The sequence below is a fragment of the Anarhichas minor genome, unplaced genomic scaffold (assembly GCF_050575085.1).
Source record: "Anarhichas minor isolate MPS153535 unplaced genomic scaffold, ASM5057508v1 ptg000020l, whole genome shotgun sequence".
NCBI classification, from domain to species: Eukaryota; Metazoa; Chordata; class Actinopteri; order Perciformes; family Anarhichadidae; genus Anarhichas; species Anarhichas minor.
In genome coordinates this window covers 387871-408315 of record NW_027466466.1, presented here as the reverse complement: position 1 = coordinate 408315, position 20445 = coordinate 387871, and the positions used below count along the sequence as shown (strand labels likewise).

At 42.9% G+C, this 20445-nt stretch overlaps 2 protein-coding genes across 2 annotated transcripts; both read right to left on the bottom strand.

The window, feature by feature from the left end:
- Positions 1 to 2203: 2203 nt before the first annotated feature.
- Positions 2204 to 7640, bottom strand: sephs3 (selenophosphate synthetase 3). Its single transcript, XM_076095355.1, has 8 exons — positions 7281 to 7640; positions 6482 to 6585; positions 5877 to 5984; positions 5503 to 5657; positions 4636 to 4726; positions 4408 to 4507; positions 3484 to 3696; positions 2204 to 3378 (listed from the first exon to the last, which is right to left on the bottom strand). Exons 1-8 carry the CDS (start codon positions 7555 to 7557, stop codon positions 3128 to 3130), a joined length of 1299 nt encoding a protein of 432 aa, XP_075951470.1. The 5' UTR covers positions 7558 to 7640; the 3' UTR covers positions 2204 to 3127.
- Positions 7641 to 8587: 947 nt separating this feature from the next.
- ikbkg (inhibitor of nuclear factor kappa B kinase regulatory subunit gamma) lies at positions 8588 to 20180 on the bottom strand. The gene is made up of 15 exons (XM_076095354.1): positions 19843 to 20180; positions 18878 to 19018; positions 17192 to 17463; positions 16695 to 16769; positions 16501 to 16602; positions 15814 to 15993; positions 14606 to 14667; positions 12810 to 12912; positions 12552 to 12667; positions 12299 to 12451; positions 11987 to 12059; positions 11758 to 11892; positions 10569 to 10705; positions 10080 to 10156; positions 8588 to 9743 (listed from the first exon to the last, which is right to left on the bottom strand). Exons 2-15 carry the CDS (start codon positions 19014 to 19016, stop codon positions 9571 to 9573), a joined length of 1797 nt encoding a protein of 598 aa, XP_075951469.1. The 5' UTR covers positions 19017 to 19018; positions 19843 to 20180; the 3' UTR covers positions 8588 to 9570.
- Positions 20181 to 20445: the final 265 nt, after the last annotated feature.

Sequence of the window (20445 nt, the reverse complement as noted above, 5' to 3'; positions counted from 1 at the left end):
ACAGACTACAGAGAGAAACACCTCTACAGTGGTGATTACTGTGTGTCTTTATTAGTTATTAGTATTATTAGTTACTATTATTAAGTACAGTGATCATGTGAACAGACGCAAACGTATCAAAAGTCTCTCCAGCTGTTAAAGCCGACTGGCAGCTGATCCAGCTGTGATCATCAGCCACCGTCATCAGAAACAGATGTCGCTTCACGTGACGCACCTGAGGAAAGGACGTCTTATGTCTCTTAAAACATAATTCCTCGTTCCTCTCTCCTTGCATGGTTTCCTCCATGCATCCCTGGTGGGAGGGAATAAGACGCAAGGAAAGGACCCAAGTGAGGGAAACGGGGATGCAATTGAGAGTCTTAAGAGACTTGGGATGTACCCATAGGCAGTTTCTAAATTTGCCTAATTCATCCTTTGGGATCTGCCGGGTCCATTTCTGGGAGGCGGGACCTTGATGATGATGATGAAGATGATGATTTCTCACAATACAAACTCCATTTTGAATGGAATGTAAGTCTTCCTCTTATCTCTTGTTTTCTTTTTTAACAGCTGTTAGAGAGTTTTTTCCACTCTCAAGATAGTGCCAGTGTTTACTGTTATTGGATCCTTCGATCCTGCACAAGGTCGATATTTAAATCCCTCACTTACCAGACTCACTCACTTTTATTTCTTGCCTTATTTTGATTTCTGATCCACTACCAGAGTTTCTAGAAGTGATTAAACAGGGATTAAAGGCCATAACACAGTTGGATAAAACACCTTCTCGTGTTCTTCCAAATCTCTTACTGCTGCATGTCCTGTCCAGCCCAAACTTCATTTTTGTGTTTGCTCCCTTTCCCTGCAGGCCTGTAGCACTTTATCATACCGGCCACTTTCACGCCACAATACAACAGAAAATAACTGTTTATGCCACAGACCTGTGGAAACCAAAAATCGACACTTAAGCTGTTGGGAGATGTGAGGACATTTGGAAAGATGTTATAGATCCCTTACAATTGTATTTTCCAGCAGGGGCTCTGCAGTGATGGAAGACAAGAAATATATTTTAATATTTAAATTTAAGTATTTAAATTTTGTTTGACTTACTGCAGTCTTGTCCTACAGTTTCACAGGGACACCTACTGATGAGGCAGCGCATAGCATCAGCACAGTGTCAATGTCTATATTGACTAGCAACATGTTAGTATTAAAACATGAGATCAGTTCACAAACTATGATTCAATTTTATAGATTAAACTGCCTACCAGCAGGGTTGAATAAAGTACTTGTTCTTCATTAACCGACCACGGGGCCCAAACCACCTGACTCAGTGTACCTGGGGCTTTTGGGCCCCTGGAGGTCTGGGGCCCCGAGGTATATGGGCCCTTTTTCTTGTTGGTAATCAAGCCTTGCCCAACACTATGTAAAGTAGTGAAAATGATCCCAACCACAACGACCTACAATATTTAAAGGTGTCTTTATTGTGTGCATATCTATGCATCACCAGTGATAATCCTTTTGATACTTTGAGTACATTTTGCTGTACTTTTAGTAAGATTTGCTTGAAGTTGACTTTTAATTGAATATTTGCCTTGTTGTATTGCTGCATGCTTTTACTTGGGTCAGAGTAGTTCTGCTGGGGCCCAGGTTTATTAAAGTTATCTGGAGGCTTCAGCCTTTTCAGTTCTGGTTGATCTTAAAGGAGTCCAGTGATTCACACATTTCAATGTATTCCGAGATGGTGATATACAGCTCATCTCCATGTCCAGGGTTCTCAATATGCTGAAGGCAGGATGACTGCTGCTAACAATGATGGGGTGCAGTGTTAACTGAACTGATAAGATTTTCATTTTCAAACATTTGTAAATTCAGCTGTTTCTTCCCTCCAGTTAGTCTGGGCAGCTATCAAGCTTCATGTGAACTCCATGCAGGAAGATAGAACTTTTTTTACTTTCCATGGAAAACACAGGGGCACAAATGTAATCAATAAGATCACTGATCGCACCATTCAACTAAGGTGTTCCCGCTCCCTCACCGGCAGGTCTTATGAGAAGCATCGATGTTGTACGTCACACGGGTGCTCCTCCTGCTGTGAGACAGTTTTGCCTGGGTGACGATGGAAGTGGTCAATGTATTTTTTGAGAAAACTCTTTAGCCAGGCCCAAACATAAACTTTACATTTGTCCACACTTTGCTCACATAACATCCAAACAGTATTTCAGTGTGAGTTGATGATGTTTTTTTTATTGATTGTGAAAAACAGGAAATCTACTAACACAGACAGCTTTAGACCTCCAGCAGCCTGAGTCCCACCCCAATCCAAAGGCAAACATCCACTCCACCTGCCCCGTTGGCTAGGGTTTAAAGGCAGAGCTTCATAAAAAGGACGGGTGGGACTTGGTGCTGGACAGCCAATCAGCTGACACAGACAAGCATTCTGAACATCACCCAGCTGGTTCAAAGGAAGCTGCTCAAGCCTTCCTCTGAGCCATGTGGGCAGAGCCAGGTGCCAGGACCAATAAGCCATTTATTTTCCACATGATACATTCACCAACATGAATGAACATTAACATCATCCACTTCAAAAAAATAAAAGAAGAAACGCCTCTGTTCCACTTCTCCACAGCAAAGCACCCCAGCCAAATGATAAAATACTCAAACATACACACATTTACACACAATTTTCATTATTGACTGGCAAGAATGATTTGGAATGTTTACTCTTTAGAATTGGAAGTCATTTAAGATGAGTTACATAATGTAGTTGTCTATATGGATTATGGAAGGGGAAGAAGGAAAAGCAGGTCTAATAAATGCCGATCTAAATAAAACGGGTGGGGAAGCCCAGCACACTACCCTCAATTTACATTTGATTCCAAAATGGGGAGAGGTAGGCCCAGCTCTTTCCTAAGATGGATAAATAATAGTGTATGCTGTCCATTCCCTCTGCCGCTGGAAAAGATGACAGTGATTTTGGTCTGTGCTTTCAGCATTTTGACGGGATGAGAATGACTGACGGACACACACACACACACACACACACACACACACACACACACACACACACACACACACACACACACACACACACACACACACACACACACACACACACACACACACACACACACACACACACACACACACACTATGACAGATTGGGGCTGGGAGCGGGGCTGGTGGAGTTGTTATCCTGATTGGCTGCCTGGCTTCCTCGTGGTGGAACCTCGATAATGCGGGGCTTGTCAATAATGCGAGCGCGGCGGTCGCCTTTCTCTACGATCCCGATTATCCACGCTCCACCCGCCGCCCCCTGACCTCCAGCTGCTGAGCTCTGGCTCTTCATCTCCGAGCAAAACTTGGCCGCCTGCTCTCTGGGTAGACACACCAGCAGCCCGCCTGCAGGGGAGGAGAGGGGATGGATTTCAGGTCAACACTTGTTTGAATAATATATGGTCTACTTTATATAGAAATACAGACAACAGTTGATCTCAGTTTTCATACCAGAAGTCTCAGCTGAGGTGCCCTGAATTAGGTTGAACAGGTTTCCACAGGCTTTACTGATGGCAGCCATCTTGGCTAAGATTGGTAGGTTGTGGATCACGAAGGCCACCTCGTTCCGTTGCTGTGCTGCCAGGTTGTTTGCGTGTCCCAACAACCCAAAACCTGTCACGTCTGTTGCAGCGTGAGCCTGGAACTTGTGCATTAGGCCTGCCGCTGGAGACATGAATTCACTTCAGAAACTTGGATCACAACAAAAAGTCACAGAAAGACTTCAACTGGACGAAACCAAATAGGCCAATGCATGTTCAGTCAACTTATTTGTGTTTATTGATTCTTGGCAAAGTAGCTTAGTGGTGCATGACCGCCACCAGGTGGACTGATCTTACCAATTAGTGAGGAGTGGAGGTGGGTTATAAAACCCTCCATCATGCTGCCAGCCAGCTGCCCTTACTGACCACGTGTGAGACAGCACAGAGATGAGACTGTTCCTACTAGCTGCTGCAATAGCATCAGAAGTTTTTTTTCTCGCTCTGTAAGAGTTTGATTGACAGATGGTTCACTTTCCACGTTTTTTTTTTTTTTTTTTGAAAGTTCAGTTTCCAATGACGGTTTCTCAGATGTTTCTTTGGAACAAACCATGTGGCGGGTCAGGCTGGATTGTAATCGGGCTTCAGTCTCATTATGGTTTACTTAGGAGCAGCTGCCAAGTGCGACACTTAGTGGTAGAATTTGGTACACCGGTCCGGTCCAGTGTTCGGCTTAATAACTGCTTTGAAAATGTTTACACAGGTCCAACCCTACTCACAACTAAAGTAAAGACCATGAGGCTGAGAGTAAACTCAGATAAGTAATTCACTTGTAATTGAAAGAGTCGGTACATATCTGTGACCAGTGATAACTGCAGAGCAACAGAGCACAGTGTACCTGTGCGGTTGAGCGTTGCCATGGAGAACATGGCTTCCTGATAAGCCTCTTTGACTTCCTCTTTTGTGACGACTAGCTTGATCTTGTTCCACTTTTCAGTCTGTAAAAACAGAGACAGGAGTGTGAGGAGTGAGAGCACAGAAACTGGTCAATATAATGACAACACGACTAAAGGTAGAAACGATATAACACACGATACTGTTCATGTGAGCGGTTGCCATGGCTGACCTGATCGAGCCACTGGTGAGCATTCACAGCCACCTGCGTCCCCAGAGGTTTGGTTAGAACCAGGACGTCCCCTGGAACAGCACCATCCGGCCTGAGAAACAAGATGGAGCATATTACATAACTAAAAGCCCTGATTAATAAAGAGGTGGAGTCCTTCAATGGGCCAGTTAATGCCTTCCTTGATCAGTATGCATGTTGTTTCTGAATACACTTGGCTATGCCCTGAGAGTAAAGTGGTACATTTACAACAACAAAAAAGCTAAAATAGTATGTTGGCCTTATTCAGTAATGTTTGCTTCTGATCATTTGTTGATTCTGGGCAAAATTCACGAGAATTTCCTTTTTGCCAAGTATAATTTGATTAGGTCATCCACTGCAGGAATAATACACGGCAAGCGGGGCCGTCTGTGGTGGTTAACGTCCTTCCATAGTTTGACAAGCTATTGCACTTTGCTGAACTTCTGTTGCAGACTGCGTGCACACACTTACCTACGTTGTTTACAAACTGTAAATGGGTCTAAATAAATAAACTTGACTAAATGTCCACTGTGGACAAAGGTCTATAGATCAGAGGGACATGTTGAGTTAGTGTTGAGGCTGTGGCAGCTGTCATCAACACAGAATAGTACCAACAAAGCAGGCTTTCATTATTTCTATACAACCCCTTCTGGCTGATGAAATGCATTCTGGGAAACCTAAGACATCTCTAACTGAAGTTCAACTTACATGAGACAAGGTGTGTGTACACGAAAAAGGGGATTTTAAATGCCTCATCACTAAATAACACGAGATATCAAAGAATGAGAGCCTTTCATTGTTACAAGTTACCAAAGATGCAGAGACACAGTGACTGTTTAACGGACTCACATGATGAACTCATTCGGCTGGCAGACGACGGATGCGACTCCTCCCACGATGATCCAGGGGTTGATCACAGTCTGGCCACCTGTCACAGAAGTCCCCCCCTCCTCTGCTGCATCACGGAACCCTTGAATCATCAGCGGCATCACCCGCTCACGGTCCTGTGCCATACATGCACACACAGACAGCCGTGAATCATGATAGAACACCCTACTTCACCTCGAAGAAATCCACATATACATGTGTAAAATCCACAAGTCAAAATTCACTTCCAAACATATAATGCACTCATTGTAACGCGTGTCCCAACTAGATTAGTAGAGGAGACGCAACATCGATGAATAAAAGCAAAGTGTCCCCAGGAACACACATAATGCTACCTTGTCGTTCATCTTCTGGCTGACACTCAGTAGCATCAGCATGTTGTCACACTCCGTGATGCCCATGGCGTAGAGATCACTGAGGACATTAGCGCACGCTATCCTGCCCTGAGACAGACAGACAGAGAATGTGACAGAGCAGAAAACTAGTCAAAACAGGCAAGGTGTTGATAAGATATGAAGGGGGAGGGACTTGAGATCACAGTGAACATGACCTTTAACCTCAAAACTCTAATCAGTTCATCCTTGAGTCCAGCAGTGCTAAATTAGAAAATATTCCTTCCAGGTGTTGCTGAGATATTGCGTTCACGAGAGCGGGATGTAAAGACAACCCGAGAACATCGTGCCTTCGGCCACAGTTTTCCAACATGCAGCGGCGTGAAAACATTAAAATCCATATTGCTTATGTAAAGCAAGCTCAAAGTGCAGATGACTTACGCACAAATCAGGTGCACATTGTGCAGCCGATTACTGTTGCTATACTGTACATATTGAACAGATATTACATATTGTACATATTGCTTAAGAGTGCAGTTCTTTTAGGGCAAGGGGGAAAAAGGCAATAAAAACCCACGTATGAGAGTGCATCACAAAGGAAAACACACCATCATGTAGGGATCCTCCACCAGAGGGTAGAAGAAGTCTGTGGTCTGGACCAGGGAGAGCCCGCCATGCCGCAGAGGAATCACACAGCAGTCCATCCCTACACCTGAAACAATGTTTTGCAATGAAATACAACAGCCTTGCAATAATTACGAACTCATTAGTATTATTAGTTGGTGTATTTTATTTTGTTGAGAGTGAGAATACTGCGTTATTAGTTTGTATGTGTACTAGTGGCGGTGTTGTTTACTAAAGGTATTTTTTGAATGACGGTTATATGAAATTGCGTTTCAATGCTGGAGTTTGTGTTTGTGGTCACTCAGTAGTTAGCTACATACAAAGCTGTCATACTATTGCTACGCCTCTAAAAGCAGTAAACTAAACAGCACTTCCACTCAATATTGTGAAACTCTTTTACTAGTGGAAATGTTTGACCAAAAGCGTGAACTTTGCACTCAACGCATCGAAATATTTCTGCTGAATCATACCTATGGTAACTTGACAACTCGCGGAACTTGTGTCCTCTTAGCTAGTTAGCTCGGTTACTAACGTGATCTATTGCATATTTTATGCTCATTAATAACTTAACACTGTAATTAGTTTATATGTTAACACATTTAATAGCTTAGGACTTAAACAAATAGTCTTTATTCACCCATAGCTGCCCATCTGTCATATGAGCTGCCATATGACTTAACACAAGCTAACATTGTTAGCAACAGTTACGCTAGATTACTGACATTAACCACCAGGGTTTCTGACATGGGAGCTAGCTCTGCTAATTCCGACTGTGTTTCTTACCGAGTCGAGGGCCGGACAATTGTTGGCCGAACTCTGATGCTTGGTCTCCGGCCTTCCCTGTCCCGTCGGCCCGGTCCGCCTCCAGTCCCGCCAGGAGTTTGAGCAGAGCCTCCTGCGGGACCTTGCAGCCTCATCCTTTCAAGTCCGAAAACGCTGTGAGACGGAACCCGCGCTCCAGGCCGTGTTCCTCGGGTTTGAAAGGTTTGTATCCGGGGGGAAAACACCCCTCGGCTCCCACAGCCTCTGCCGAGGGAGGCGGGGAAGTTGAGCCTGACATGCCTGGCTAAAGACCACTTCAAACACACAACGCCAGTCGCGTACACCGGCAGATAAAGACTCAAGGATGAATGGAGCGTGTGTCCGGCGAGCGCTGGTTGAAACAAGAGACTAGTGTAAATTCAAACCGGACCAATGCAACTTCCTGTCAGAACCTTCGCTGTGTAAATCGATACAGTGCATATCTATGCAAGATTCATGGATTAATTTATTCGTGGATAGACTGCACACTTACACCAAATGCCTTTGAATTTGGAGTTGAATTACTACATTAGGAAAAACGCAAATTAAAGTCATAGCGACAGCACAGTCGTGATGAGATACAGGCGTATACGTCTTACTTTGAAGGCGGAATTTACTATTTCCGGTCTCTTTTTGTGTCTCGCTGTTCAACTTGACGCAGCACAGTACGGTTGTAAACGTCACATCTGACCTGCCCTCGCACACAGTAAGTTATATCACTGCAATTTATATGATGTTGTCTGTTACGAGATATGAACTTTAAAACTATGTAAAACAATTGCCGTTGAGATGAAGTTAACAGAAACTAAAAGAACAATTGTGATTTTCACCGAATCGTCGTAAATCACAGGGGGTCCTGAGGGGTCCAACCCCGTGAAAGCCTCAATTGCAAAATGTTGGGGGGGGGGGGGGTCTCTAAAATAATAAGACTATTTTTAACTTGCAGTTGTTCCTAAAATGTATCTTCGCGTACTAACGCCCAGCAGTTTTCATTATTCAAACTGCAAAACATGTATTCACATGCGTATATGAATTGTGAGTGTGAGGGACGGTTTAATGCAGTTACGTTAATTGACACAGCCAGCCAGAGACGCAATAGGTTACTCAAAGCGAGCCTGTCCTCACGTCTTTTTGTGAACCTAAACGGACCCCGTTTGGACAAATTTGATCCTATGACGCTCGCGAGAACCTGGACTAAAGCAGGACGTTGTCTCTCCTCTTCTTGGATACAAGGGCATGGAAGGATGGACAATGGGTGCACGACAAAACACACTCAATGACTGAAGAACTGATTTCTCATTATTTTATTTCGTAAATCTTCCAACAGTTTTGAAACGAGATTCTTTGCCCCAAATGATCTATAATTACTGACAATATTCACACACAGTTTAAAAGACCCTCAATGTGCTTACCTTGGGATAGATACATAGCTAGGTGCCACAGGTAGAGAGAAGACAGAATAAGGGGCACACACAGAGCCATGTTGTGTTAAAGGTCAGGTCTAGCATCAGAGATAAAGCAGTGGTCTACACAGGCACAGAACACAGAGAAAGGCTACTTTTTTTCAATAAGAGTAAATCCATCTCTAATACATAATACAGGTTTTGAGGCAATGTAGAAAGCAACATGTATGACCAGAACATATTTGAATATTCTATATTATTTAAAGCTCACTAGGTTATTCACATTGTCATGTGTTTTCTCCTTTGGAGGGAAAAGTACCCCTCTGAATTGTCACTTGTTTCACCTCATGCCCAATGATTATTAATGTGTATAACACGGATGATGCAGTCAAACACACGTATTGCACAGTATGTAGTTACCTCCTCGGTTGAGGAGGGACGATATATCAGGGATCATAAACATACACTGATGAACATGTGCATCAGTGTGCCATCTAAGAGGCTAGGCATGGGGGGGTGATTAAGAGAAATAAGAATGACGAGAAAAGGACGGGTTGCAGAAATGGAAAAGCTACAGCAGATTTGGAATCCACGGAGCACCTCTGGGAACATACCATGCTGATTATCTGGCTGTCATTCTTTTCTTTCTTTCATCTGATTGATGCTGGTCATTTTTAAAATGGTAAGATCCACAGTATGTATTCAGGTTTGTTTCTTTACATGGCAGAGGGAGTAAGGTGCAACTACCAACATGTTTTTCCAGGATGTGCCGAGAGTAGACACAAGGACCGTCAATATACTGTATGTATATATATACTGTATATATCTATGTGTGTGTTGGCGTCATGGCGTGCTGAACTATGCTCATGTTACTGTATACAGTCCATGACATGTATCTGCAGCGTGTCCATATCTGGAGCCTGGTAGTGGCACTTAGGACAACATAAATCTGGCAGCTCCTCAGCTCCGGCTGCCCCTTGATCACCGACTGGTATCAACCCCTGATTTCGGAACGAGGGGGCAGGGGGCACCGTGTTGAAAGCTGCACCGGGGAAAGAAATTATGTTAAAACAACTTCTTACCAGGAATAAACACCTTGATAAATCCATTAAAAAGTTCCATTTCCCTTTTTTTGTTTTCAGTCGACCAGAAATAGCCATTTTCTTGAATAGGCAGGAGTTTCATTGGTAAGCTGCACAACAGCTAGTAGACAATACTCAGTGGTGAGAAGTAACCGTACATGTACTTAAATACTGTGCTTTAGTACAGTGGCTCTAACCTGGGGCCACACAGGCTTCTCTGACATTTCAATGCATGCATGAAAGACTTTACAACCAATACATTCAAAATAACATGCGCATAGATAACAGTAATGTACCTTGTGGAGGGGGAATGTGTGGGGCCCGCGTTGGGAAGTCTTCCACGTGCCTCAGCTTCATTTGCTCCATACGTGCACTGAAACAGAGGTGGACCAATACAACTGTCATGTGTAATCACAATTTAAAGAATGTCCAGAAATATCAATATTTCTTCATACACAGAGCAAAGTTGTAGCTTTAGCTCCGACTTCAGATATGAAGGGTCATTCTGGATGATGTGCCAACAGCCCTGCCTTCAAACACAGCTGCAGTAAAGCTAAAGTCACATCGAAATGCTGATTAGAAGGCAGGGGAGGAATTCAGCACACAATGACTATGTAACCCTGGATCAGAAATGACAGCAAGAAAGACTGAGCTATCAACTGTATGTCTGGTGCATAAACGTCCACACGCCCACATTCAGGACACAAATAATTATCATAATGCAAAAGGAGCTGCATTGTGCTCTCCCCCCCTCTCGCAGATAACTTTGTTTTTGTTGTTTTTACCGTGATGTGGCATCCTGTTTGAGCCTGTCAATCTCAGACACGGCCTGAGTCAGCTGATCCTGCAGCTCCTCCTTCTTCTGGTTCAGCTTCTCTCTGGCTTCTCGCTCTGCTAGGAAGTCTGCTTTGTAGATCTCAGCCTGCAGGAACACAAAGACAGTGAGAGAGGGAGGGAGACGCCGCTATTTAGTTTCAGTTCAATGTACTTGTGCTATATAAGCATGTTAAAATGTGGGCGCGGCTTATTCAGGCTGATTAGCACCTGACAAGTAACTCATAGGACAGGCTAAATGAACTGCCATTATGCTCAGTATGATTTCCAGTCAAGTGTTTACTTAGCTTAAAGGCTAACGTTGGTATTTTTAAACTGGGCCCTATTTTCACAATGTTTTTGTGTCTAAACAAATCTTTAAAATTAGTTTTTTCTCAGACTGAGCCAGAAATCTCCACTTCAGTAGCGTACATTCACAAACTTTATAGTTCCCTTCCTCTCTATATTCTGAAGTTGTTTACAGAGGGGTTTGTTCATATATCATCCATAGCCTGATTTATACACGATTCACACTAAAAACACGGAGAAAAAGGATAAAGAAAGAAAATCCAAAATTCCCTCTGCAAAAACCTATGACTCTAATATGTCAACAAAATGAAACAAGAATTTTGAACCTGGCTTTATCCAATGTTCACATTTATGTTCTGGACATTTATGCATATGAGCACAGATTTTAATAAGACAATGCCTCATTTACATATTCACACCTACATATCCAGAAAACTAATAATACCAAAAAAAGTATGTCTTAGTGTCAGTAGTCACATGTGTAAGTGCTATGGTGAAATCTATTAGTTTAATGTTTGCCCTATTCACACAACATAGTATTATACTGCATTTACTGTTACCACCAAAAAACACTGTGTGACAACCCTCTAGCAGAGGTTGTCACGTTGTCAGGTTGTTTACAGTTGAATATAGTCGTATAAACCAACTAAAGACCCAAATGACTATAGATGGAAGAAGTCAGTAGCAGTGCCCTGTGTGACTGCACACAGTTACAAACAGTGATGCGCTCATTGGTATTTACTAAAGTGAACACTGAGGCGGTACTTTGCTTGATAAAAATGAACAAACTACACAGTCTCCATGAAGAAAGAGATTTGTGTGCAGTTGTGCTCCACAGCTGTGTGACTGTACCTGTGCAGTGAGGACCGGAACAGTCTCCAGGGAGCCTTTCTGTTGCTCCACCTCCTCCTTCAGTTTATCAATCAGGTCCTGCTTCAGGGCCAGCGCTTGCTCCGCCTCCTCTAGTCGGCTGCACAGATCTCCTCCCTGGAAGACAAACACAGACAGATGTTACCACATGAATCCAGAATCTAAATAGCAAAAGTAATTTGAGTAAATAGATGTTTGGATGTGTTTTTACCTCACTCTTCAGTTTAGAATCATAGTCTCTAAAGAGACATGTGTAGGCATGTTGCAACTGGGTCAGTTTTTTCCTGAAAAAAAAAAAAGGATGCAACATTTTTCCATACAGTATTGTTATCAAATATCCGATGTGCTGCTAACAGTATTGAAGAATTTTGAACTAAATCAGGAAGTATTAATTACCACATTGAAGCATTCAACATCACATTTTTAGAAGGAAAATTGAGCATGACAACTGTGTTGCATTGTTACAGACACCCTGAAGGCCTGAAAATAATAATGATGTGAATGATTTGTGTGTTGGACCCACTTCTCCTCTGTGACGACGTGTCTCTCGGTCTTCAGGGCCTGCTCCAGGCTCTGGGTCTGCAGCAGCAGCTTGTCCATGGCCACATGATGCTGCTTCCTCTGCTGCTCCAGCTCCCGCTCTGCCACCTGCAGGGCCTTCATCTTACTGCACAGCCTAACACAGATAGAGAGGAAAAAACGTCAGCACACATGCACACCTATAGGTGAACACAGAGAAGCCTTATGTATTCACTTATGCCGTCATGACAGCTTACTTTTCTTCCAACACTTTGCGTTCATGCTCGCTTTTCTCCAGGCAGCTCTGTCTCTCGTTCAGCTCTCCTAAGAGGGAAGTTGCTTGAGCTTTCAGAGCCTCGCAGTCCTTGGCCAGCTGTAAAAATATGGAAAGCTTTAAGTTATCGGGGTAGCAGTTGATATTTTAAGGCTGCTTGCTACAGCTCCATCATCTAGTAGTTGACGATTTAAACATCTTGGATTGAGGAGTAAAAACCAAAGCAGTTTACAGTTCATACCTGGGCACAGTCCTTGTCCTTCTGTTTGAGCAGAGCTTCAGTTCTGTCCCGCTGAGCTGAGCTCTTCTGCAGGTAATCAAGCTTCTCCTCCAAGTCACGATACCTACGGACACAACAGATCATGACTAAACTGGGGTAAATACCAATATATATATACACAAATATGTATCACTATGATAAGGTAGGGCGAACACATGATCATTTTTGTATCGGAATTGTAATTTTAACCCTTGTGCCTCACTTTAAATAAATTGCTCTGATGTGACGAAAATGTCTGCTTCAAAAAAACAGCCGCAAAATATGTCAAGTATTAGCATTAACGCGGATTTGGATGCATTTGTATTTCTGCTGTAGTGTCACATAAAAAAAAATAAAAAAAATAACTTCATTTTTTTAACCAGCATCAGTCCTGATCATAACTACCAAATATTAATTGATTTTCAGAATTTTCACCATTTAACAGCCAGTTTCTTGCCACTGTGGTTTTTCATGAAAATGAAAACACAAAACTTGAATTATTTTCTGTATACCATTTCTTTTTTCACAGTCAGGAATATGTCACTGATTAGCAACAAAGACTCAATCAAAGACTGCAGTGCTCCATATTACAGCAGCAAAGCCCCTCGTGGAAACCAGGAAAATAGCATCCGTTTGCCCCAGAGGACAAACATGAGAACATGATTCAGTCCCGTGGAAAATAGTTAAAAATACCATTTTGAAGCCAGGGCTGTAGACTGAAAGCCTGATGTAATAGAATGCATGATTTTATTCTGCAACGGTCATGGGACCAACCATTGTGGTTTTAATGGGTTTCCATGGGAACATTTCTGTCCCCAAGGGTCTGAGTGAGTGTATCTTGCTACAGTTTATTATACTTTTTGTAGGAGCTGAGGTTGAACTGAACTTACAGAATCTGAAGAAAAAACCTCACACCCTTCCCAACATATATGCATAAACACAACTAAAATACTTCTATAAGAATCAAGCCAAACATGTCCCTAGTGAGGGTTAATACAATGTAGACCACAAATACAGGCCTCTCATTATATTTAAAGAAAATAATTGTATAAATACTGCACTCAAATCATCCCACTCAGCAATATTTGTGAAACTATTTTCTCTCCAATTGGGTTTGCCAGTATGATGTTAAAAAAGTAAGTAACAAACGCTCTAATGTAAAGACCTGCAAGTTTGAAGGAAATTAAAATGCCTTGATCACTGAATGAATAATACATTGTAATGGTATATATATATATATATATATAATACAACAACATGACAGAAACAGAAAATGTAAAGCATGCCTTATTTGGAAGTCAACAACTGACAAAAAAAATAGACATACAGGAAACAAACTGAGCATGACAATAAGAGACAGGCAGGTGGCACAAGTAACAGCCACACAGCGGCGAAGAGACAGAACTGTAGCAACAAGGCATGCACACGGTGAGAAAAAGAAAGCCACACAGAGCTGTGGGCTCACCTGCCCTGTGTGGCCTGAAGCTGCTCTGTGAGTTTAGCCAGGCTAGAGCTGGAGGAGGGAACAGAGAGAGAGGGAGGAGGAGGAAGACGTCGCAAATTTATTAGGAGGAAGAAGTGCAGAAATAAAAAGAGCATGTTAGTGTCCTTCTGCCATTCACTCTTGTCTGCAGGTATACAGTATAGTTATGGTTAATTAAACAGCACTCAGTCCAAAAGCTGTTAATGACCACTAGTTAAACACAAAGTCCATTTAGTGCCATTAGTTTCAAACAATGCACTGAGGTATTTTGTAGCCGGAGGAAACTGCGTCATACCAGTCAGAGGAGTGCTGTGCCTCAGAGCGATGCTGAACAACCTCCTCGGTAGCGCTGTTGGCCTGTAAAAACATTCATACAGTCTATGAGTCTATGAGATCAGCGATAAGGCAGCAGATCGTTGTGTCCATTGCATCTCTATTGTACATAGAGACATCTTGGTTTATCTGATTGTGCCTCATTCCAGTCCTGAACTGTTTTAAGCCTGATTCAACCATATAAAGTACTTTGTTGCTTTGTTTTGAAAAGCGCTGTATAAAAAAAAAACAATTATTCGTATCATAATTGAACATACAAAAGGCCTTGTGCATGAACCACTTGTTTTTAAGTCGCACTTGCAAGTGTGATTTCAGAGACCATGTCATATTCACCAGTTCAGAACTTTCTCTTTGGCTCTGGCCTGTCCTATGAGTACAAGTATGCCGACAGTGTGCCATCCACCAGAGTGAGAGAGACCTATCGTCGCATATAGCCATTGTTTTAGTTCAATACCCAATCTGAATTAATTTAGACTTTAAATGTGTAACCTAAATCAACTTGTGTGAGTTTGACAGCCCAGACGCTGTTATAGCCATCTATGCTCTCTTCAAACTCATCAGACTCCACTGACAAAAACATTTGACCTGGCAGGACACAGGAGCTGCTGACTACGCTGCCTTGATCGGTGAGTTTGATTGTGTTATTGTCTGACTTTGGTGTTTTAAAGGGTTAGATCAGATTGACCAAAGTCACACAATTACGCAAACTAACCGATTGATGCAGCGGGAGATCAGCAACTATTGTGTCCTGGAAGTTTTTGTCACGAGACTCTGTTGGCTTTGAAGAGATCAAAAATAGATATCATGACTTAGGCTCCTGTTGGAAAGGGCTGTCTGACAGCAAGGTACAGCAGTGGAAATATTCTTGATTCATTCTTTCTAGGTCAGCCTTTGTTTTTAGTTTAGGTGTCTAAAATACATCACAGCAGTACATTGGTTTGCTCCCGTGCTGGTTCTCCTGTCTGTTTTCTATAAACTCCACCACTATGACTATGGAGAAGCACCTCATACAACCACACTGAACAATCATTTGAATGCCTCATTGGCCTTTTCTTGACCCAACAGTTAAACATAGACTTTCATCTCATTATGTTTGTCCTGCTCATCTGTAGAACTAGATCCCTGCACTGGTTCTTGAGGTAGAACTACGTGCTTGCATCACGGTGTTACCTGTGCCAGTTTGGCCCGTAGCTGGTCAATGCAGCGCCGCAGTCGCTCCTTCTCTTTCTCTCCCTCGTCCCTCTCCCTCTCCAGCTCTTCATTCTTCCTCCTCAGCTCCCTCATCCCTTCCTCCAGTTTTTCTTTGTGGCTCTTCAGCAGCTGGAGGAACTCGTTTGCGCCTTCCACAGGCTGCCAAGAGAAATAAAAGTGAAAGAACCGTGAATTAGTGGATGCAGGGAGAAAGTGATGACAGCACGGACTTGGACAGAGACAGACCACGTTCACCCGGGGCCGGAGGACTGACACCAAACAAAAAGTAGAACTACACCAAGATGTGAGAGAACACCAACGGAGCTTACAAAAGGAGACAGAGATGGATTTTAAATAGGGATACATTGGTGCGTTGGAGCTGTGTGTTACTGCTGTGCTCTATACAAAGTGAGACGCAGAGGAATTTCTGGTTACCAACTACCATTCAATCCAGTGCTCCTGCTCAAAAATACAGGGAAAGAACATGGATGGGAATCGAGATGTTGAAATATATGTAAAACACAGTTCCAATACAGGCCATCCCATGTTATTTTTCATGCAATGAAAGATACGGTGGGGTGAAGCATTTAACCAGGGGTGGGACAGCACAGAGTAAGTGTCAGGGATCTGATTGGGGGAAAGTTGGGATGCAGTGAGCAGGCTCACCTGGCCATTTTCCCTGCCCACGATCTCCCCCCATACCTCTGAGAGTGAGGTAGAGGGAGAGGGGACGGCGCTACTCAAGGAGTTACGCACACTCGCGTCGCCCTAGACACACGGACAAACCAGTTAGATGAAAAACAAACATATACGTCAAAAGTGCAATCACAGCACGACACCAACAGCGTCACACGTCTTACCAGACTGCGAGGCGGTGTGGTCTGTGTGTGTCGATCCGTGTCTTCAACTCTTTTCTTCTCCCGCTGATCTAGTGTCTGAAACAAGGGGTTCCAATATCCACAAGAAATGTTTAAGAGAAAGAAGAAATACATAGTTACCATTTCTGTCTCCCTTGCTTTCCCCGTCCTCTTTCATTCTCTCTCTCATTGCAGCAATATAAATCTCATAAATCCCAAACAACAAAAACACTTTTGCTGTGTATGTGTGAAGACATAAGACATGAAACACAACACATGAAATGTAGCATTAAATATCAGTTAATTCCTTTATAGAATATGAGCACACAGCTAATGTAAATACATACAGAAATAAAACTTAGTGGTGAATTAATCTCCGCATACACATACATATACCAACACGGGATTATATGTTATTGTGGAACTAATTTGTTAAATGTAGAAGCACCTTACAATGTGTGAATATGACGAAGCAGATGTGTGAATGTTGGCGAGCTCACCTGTGGTCCGTCCAGTGGTCTGCTCCTCGCTGGGCGCCCCTGCAGGTCTTCAGTCTGACTGGAGCTGCAGCAGTGGTTAGAGGAGAGGTTAGAGGCTGGTCCGTTCACCAAGCTCTGTAAGGAGTGGTTCTCCTGGGCCAGCCTCTCCACCAGGGCCCTGGCCTCCTGGAAACGACAGCTGAGAAATCCTCGTTCTTCTCTTGTCCTCTGCTGCCATCCCTCCATCTCCTCACAGCGCTGACGTAAGGCTATGTTGCTCCGCCGCAAGGCCTCTGGAGGACAGAAGGATGAAGGCAAAGGGAGAGGTAGGAGATTCATACGTCACACAGAGTGACACAGAGGAGCCATGTCAGTTAAATGTGTAATAATAAACTTTATATATACAGGACTTTTCAAAAGAAGTTGCAACGTGCTTTAAATGGTTGAACCATTTCAAGACTGCAATGAGGCAACTAAAATACAAAAATAAAATCCAATAATAAAACAATATCATCAGAAAAAATAATAAAAAAGAAATAAAAAGATAAGAAATGTTGGAAAAGATGTGCTTTCAGAAGTAATTAAAAAGGAAGATGACTGATTCTGCAAGTCTCAGAGGTAATTCTTACGGGTAATGATTCCAAAACTTAATACGTGTGGTGGGAAAAACGATTTAACAGTACCGAGTGAGTCCTATGACACTGAAATTAAGAAAAGATGTCTTAAGTATTTATTCTCTGGTGCAGAGAAGGTTCATACAGAATGCAATGCGGTCTGAAGGAGGAAGGAACCCAGAGTGTTGGTTGTGTACGACAGTGACCATTCATTGGTCACATAATCACTTATTTTATACAATTCAGATTCTATCACATTCATATTGCTACAGGAGAAATGTTTGGGGTTAATGTGTTCAAGGACACATCGACATGCGACTAGCGGAGCCGGGAATTGAACCGCAGACCCTCTGATTGAAGGACGGCCCTGCTCTCCACTTAGCCACAGCCGCCCCGGTGGTGGGGTAGGAGGAGTTCATCACAAGGACATCTGGACAACAGTGACCATTCATTGGTCAACCATTGACATTAACCTTACTCCAACAAAAAGGGCCAAAACACTGAGTGGTCAGACAATAAAACAGATATTGTTTTAATTATAAACAATATCACAAATAAAAAAGTCACAGTGGAAATTTGCCATTACACCTGTGAAGAGAGATACAACAGGTCGGATATGATCTTGTCTATTAGTGCTTGTTATTAGCTGTGTTTTGGGGTACACCACAGGTCAGAGGGGCCACATCACAGACTACTACTGAACAACTTTTGTTTGATAAATAAATAAGATTTGAACCAGTCTAGAGCTGCCCTGATGCCAACCCACCTTTCAAATACATGGGGCCATAGATTGAACAAATAGTGATGAGAAACTAGGTGTGGCTATTTGATCTGATTTTGTTTTTCATGATTTCCAGGGCTTAAAGAGAGTATGAAGTATGACGAGTATAATGTCTCAAATTTGTTTTACTAAAAAATGATTTCTTATAATTTCCTTTGAAATCACCAATTCATGTTCCAACATGTCTGCCATGTATGTTCTGTACCAGCCCTCTGGTAAGATCATGTGCCATACTTGGAGAGGAGCAAATATATTGCTTTATTTCTTTTAATGATCATTCAATTATTATTTAATTATGGGAATGCATCCTACCTCTAAGCTGCTGGTTGTCACCCACCAACCTGGTCACCACTTCATTGGATGCCAGCTCTGGTGGGACCCTGAGGGTCCCGCCACTCTCTTCTCCTGACATCTCCCACTGCATTGGGCCATCAGGTTGGGGCTGCACCATTCCTACAGACAAACATGCAGATTATCATCGACACACACACACACACACACACACACACACACACACACACACACACACACACACACACACACACACACACACACACACACACACACCTCATTAAACCGTTATTTGCGGAGGATCACTGCATAAATAACAACGCCGGTGTTTCACCGTCGATACGCATTTCCCTTTCCCTTGACCTGAACCCAACCTCATCCCTATCTCCATACCAGTCGTTTTCTGAGATGTTTAACCTGGCCCAAACTAACCCTAATCCGTTATCTCTGCTAAACCTAACCAGAACCTAACCCACCATTTTAAAAACAGAGTTCGACTCTAACCCCGCATTCCTCATTACATGCTGACACATGGCATACCACGCCTCATCCCCGTTAGCTTTCTCTTTAACCTCGCGTCATAATCCTGGTACATTTTACGTGTGAGGAGGCCATGGCCTGCTGATAGGGTTTGTCTAGAGACTCACTCGTCGAGTGCCAATGCTCTTCTATGTGCAGTATAAACTACATGCTGGTATCGGGGACAGGACGAAAACATTACGTCATTCCCAATATCATGAGGCAAAGAGCCCGCTCGCAATAGGCTACCGTTAATGTATTTCTTTAGCTACCATGCGAACAGAAACAGTAACCCAGTCGTTATAATCAGCTGATGTTATTACCACAGGCATATAATTTACTCTGGATATTATCTCACATTATTTTTACAGATAAGCTTTTCATCCCCGCACCAACACAGGGTCTTAACGTTGCGCTGCTAACGTACGTGACAGTTACATACATTACAGGTGGAAAATTCCTCTTACCCTCTCTTCTTTTTCAGTTCTGTCGTCCGACAAGCGGTCCTGCAACTACAACTTGTTAGTACGCGTATCTATTTAGCCACTGCTAGATGGCTGGCCGATGCTAGATCGATAGCTAGCGATGTAGCTTATGAGCTAGCTAGGATAATTTAGCAACCAGTAGCAGGGTTATCCGACTGACACAAACAACGACCTACATCAACGAACTCTGTGTCTTCCGAAAGTCATTTTGCCCAGTTTTGTAACGTTATCGTGATACAATGTGCGTGTTTAAGGTGGTTTGAGGTTATCTGTCAAAGCCGAGGCGACTGTTGTTAGCGCAGGAAATCAGTTGATTGTTTCACCCCGAGTTTGGCTTCTCAGGCAACACTTCCGTTCAAGCTTCGGTTTAATCCATACAGTCTATGGTTAATCAATGTTGTGGCATTTGACTCTAAACCTTCATGAGACAAAACCTGCATAAACAACAGTGCAATTGACAAATTACTCTTATGTTGAGTTTTATTTTCTCTTTATCGCTTACATTTTCCAGCAGTAGCCTACAATTGTGACCTTATCTTAAAACTGAATGCTCCCATGCACTGTCCCTAGCTCATTTATTCAAAT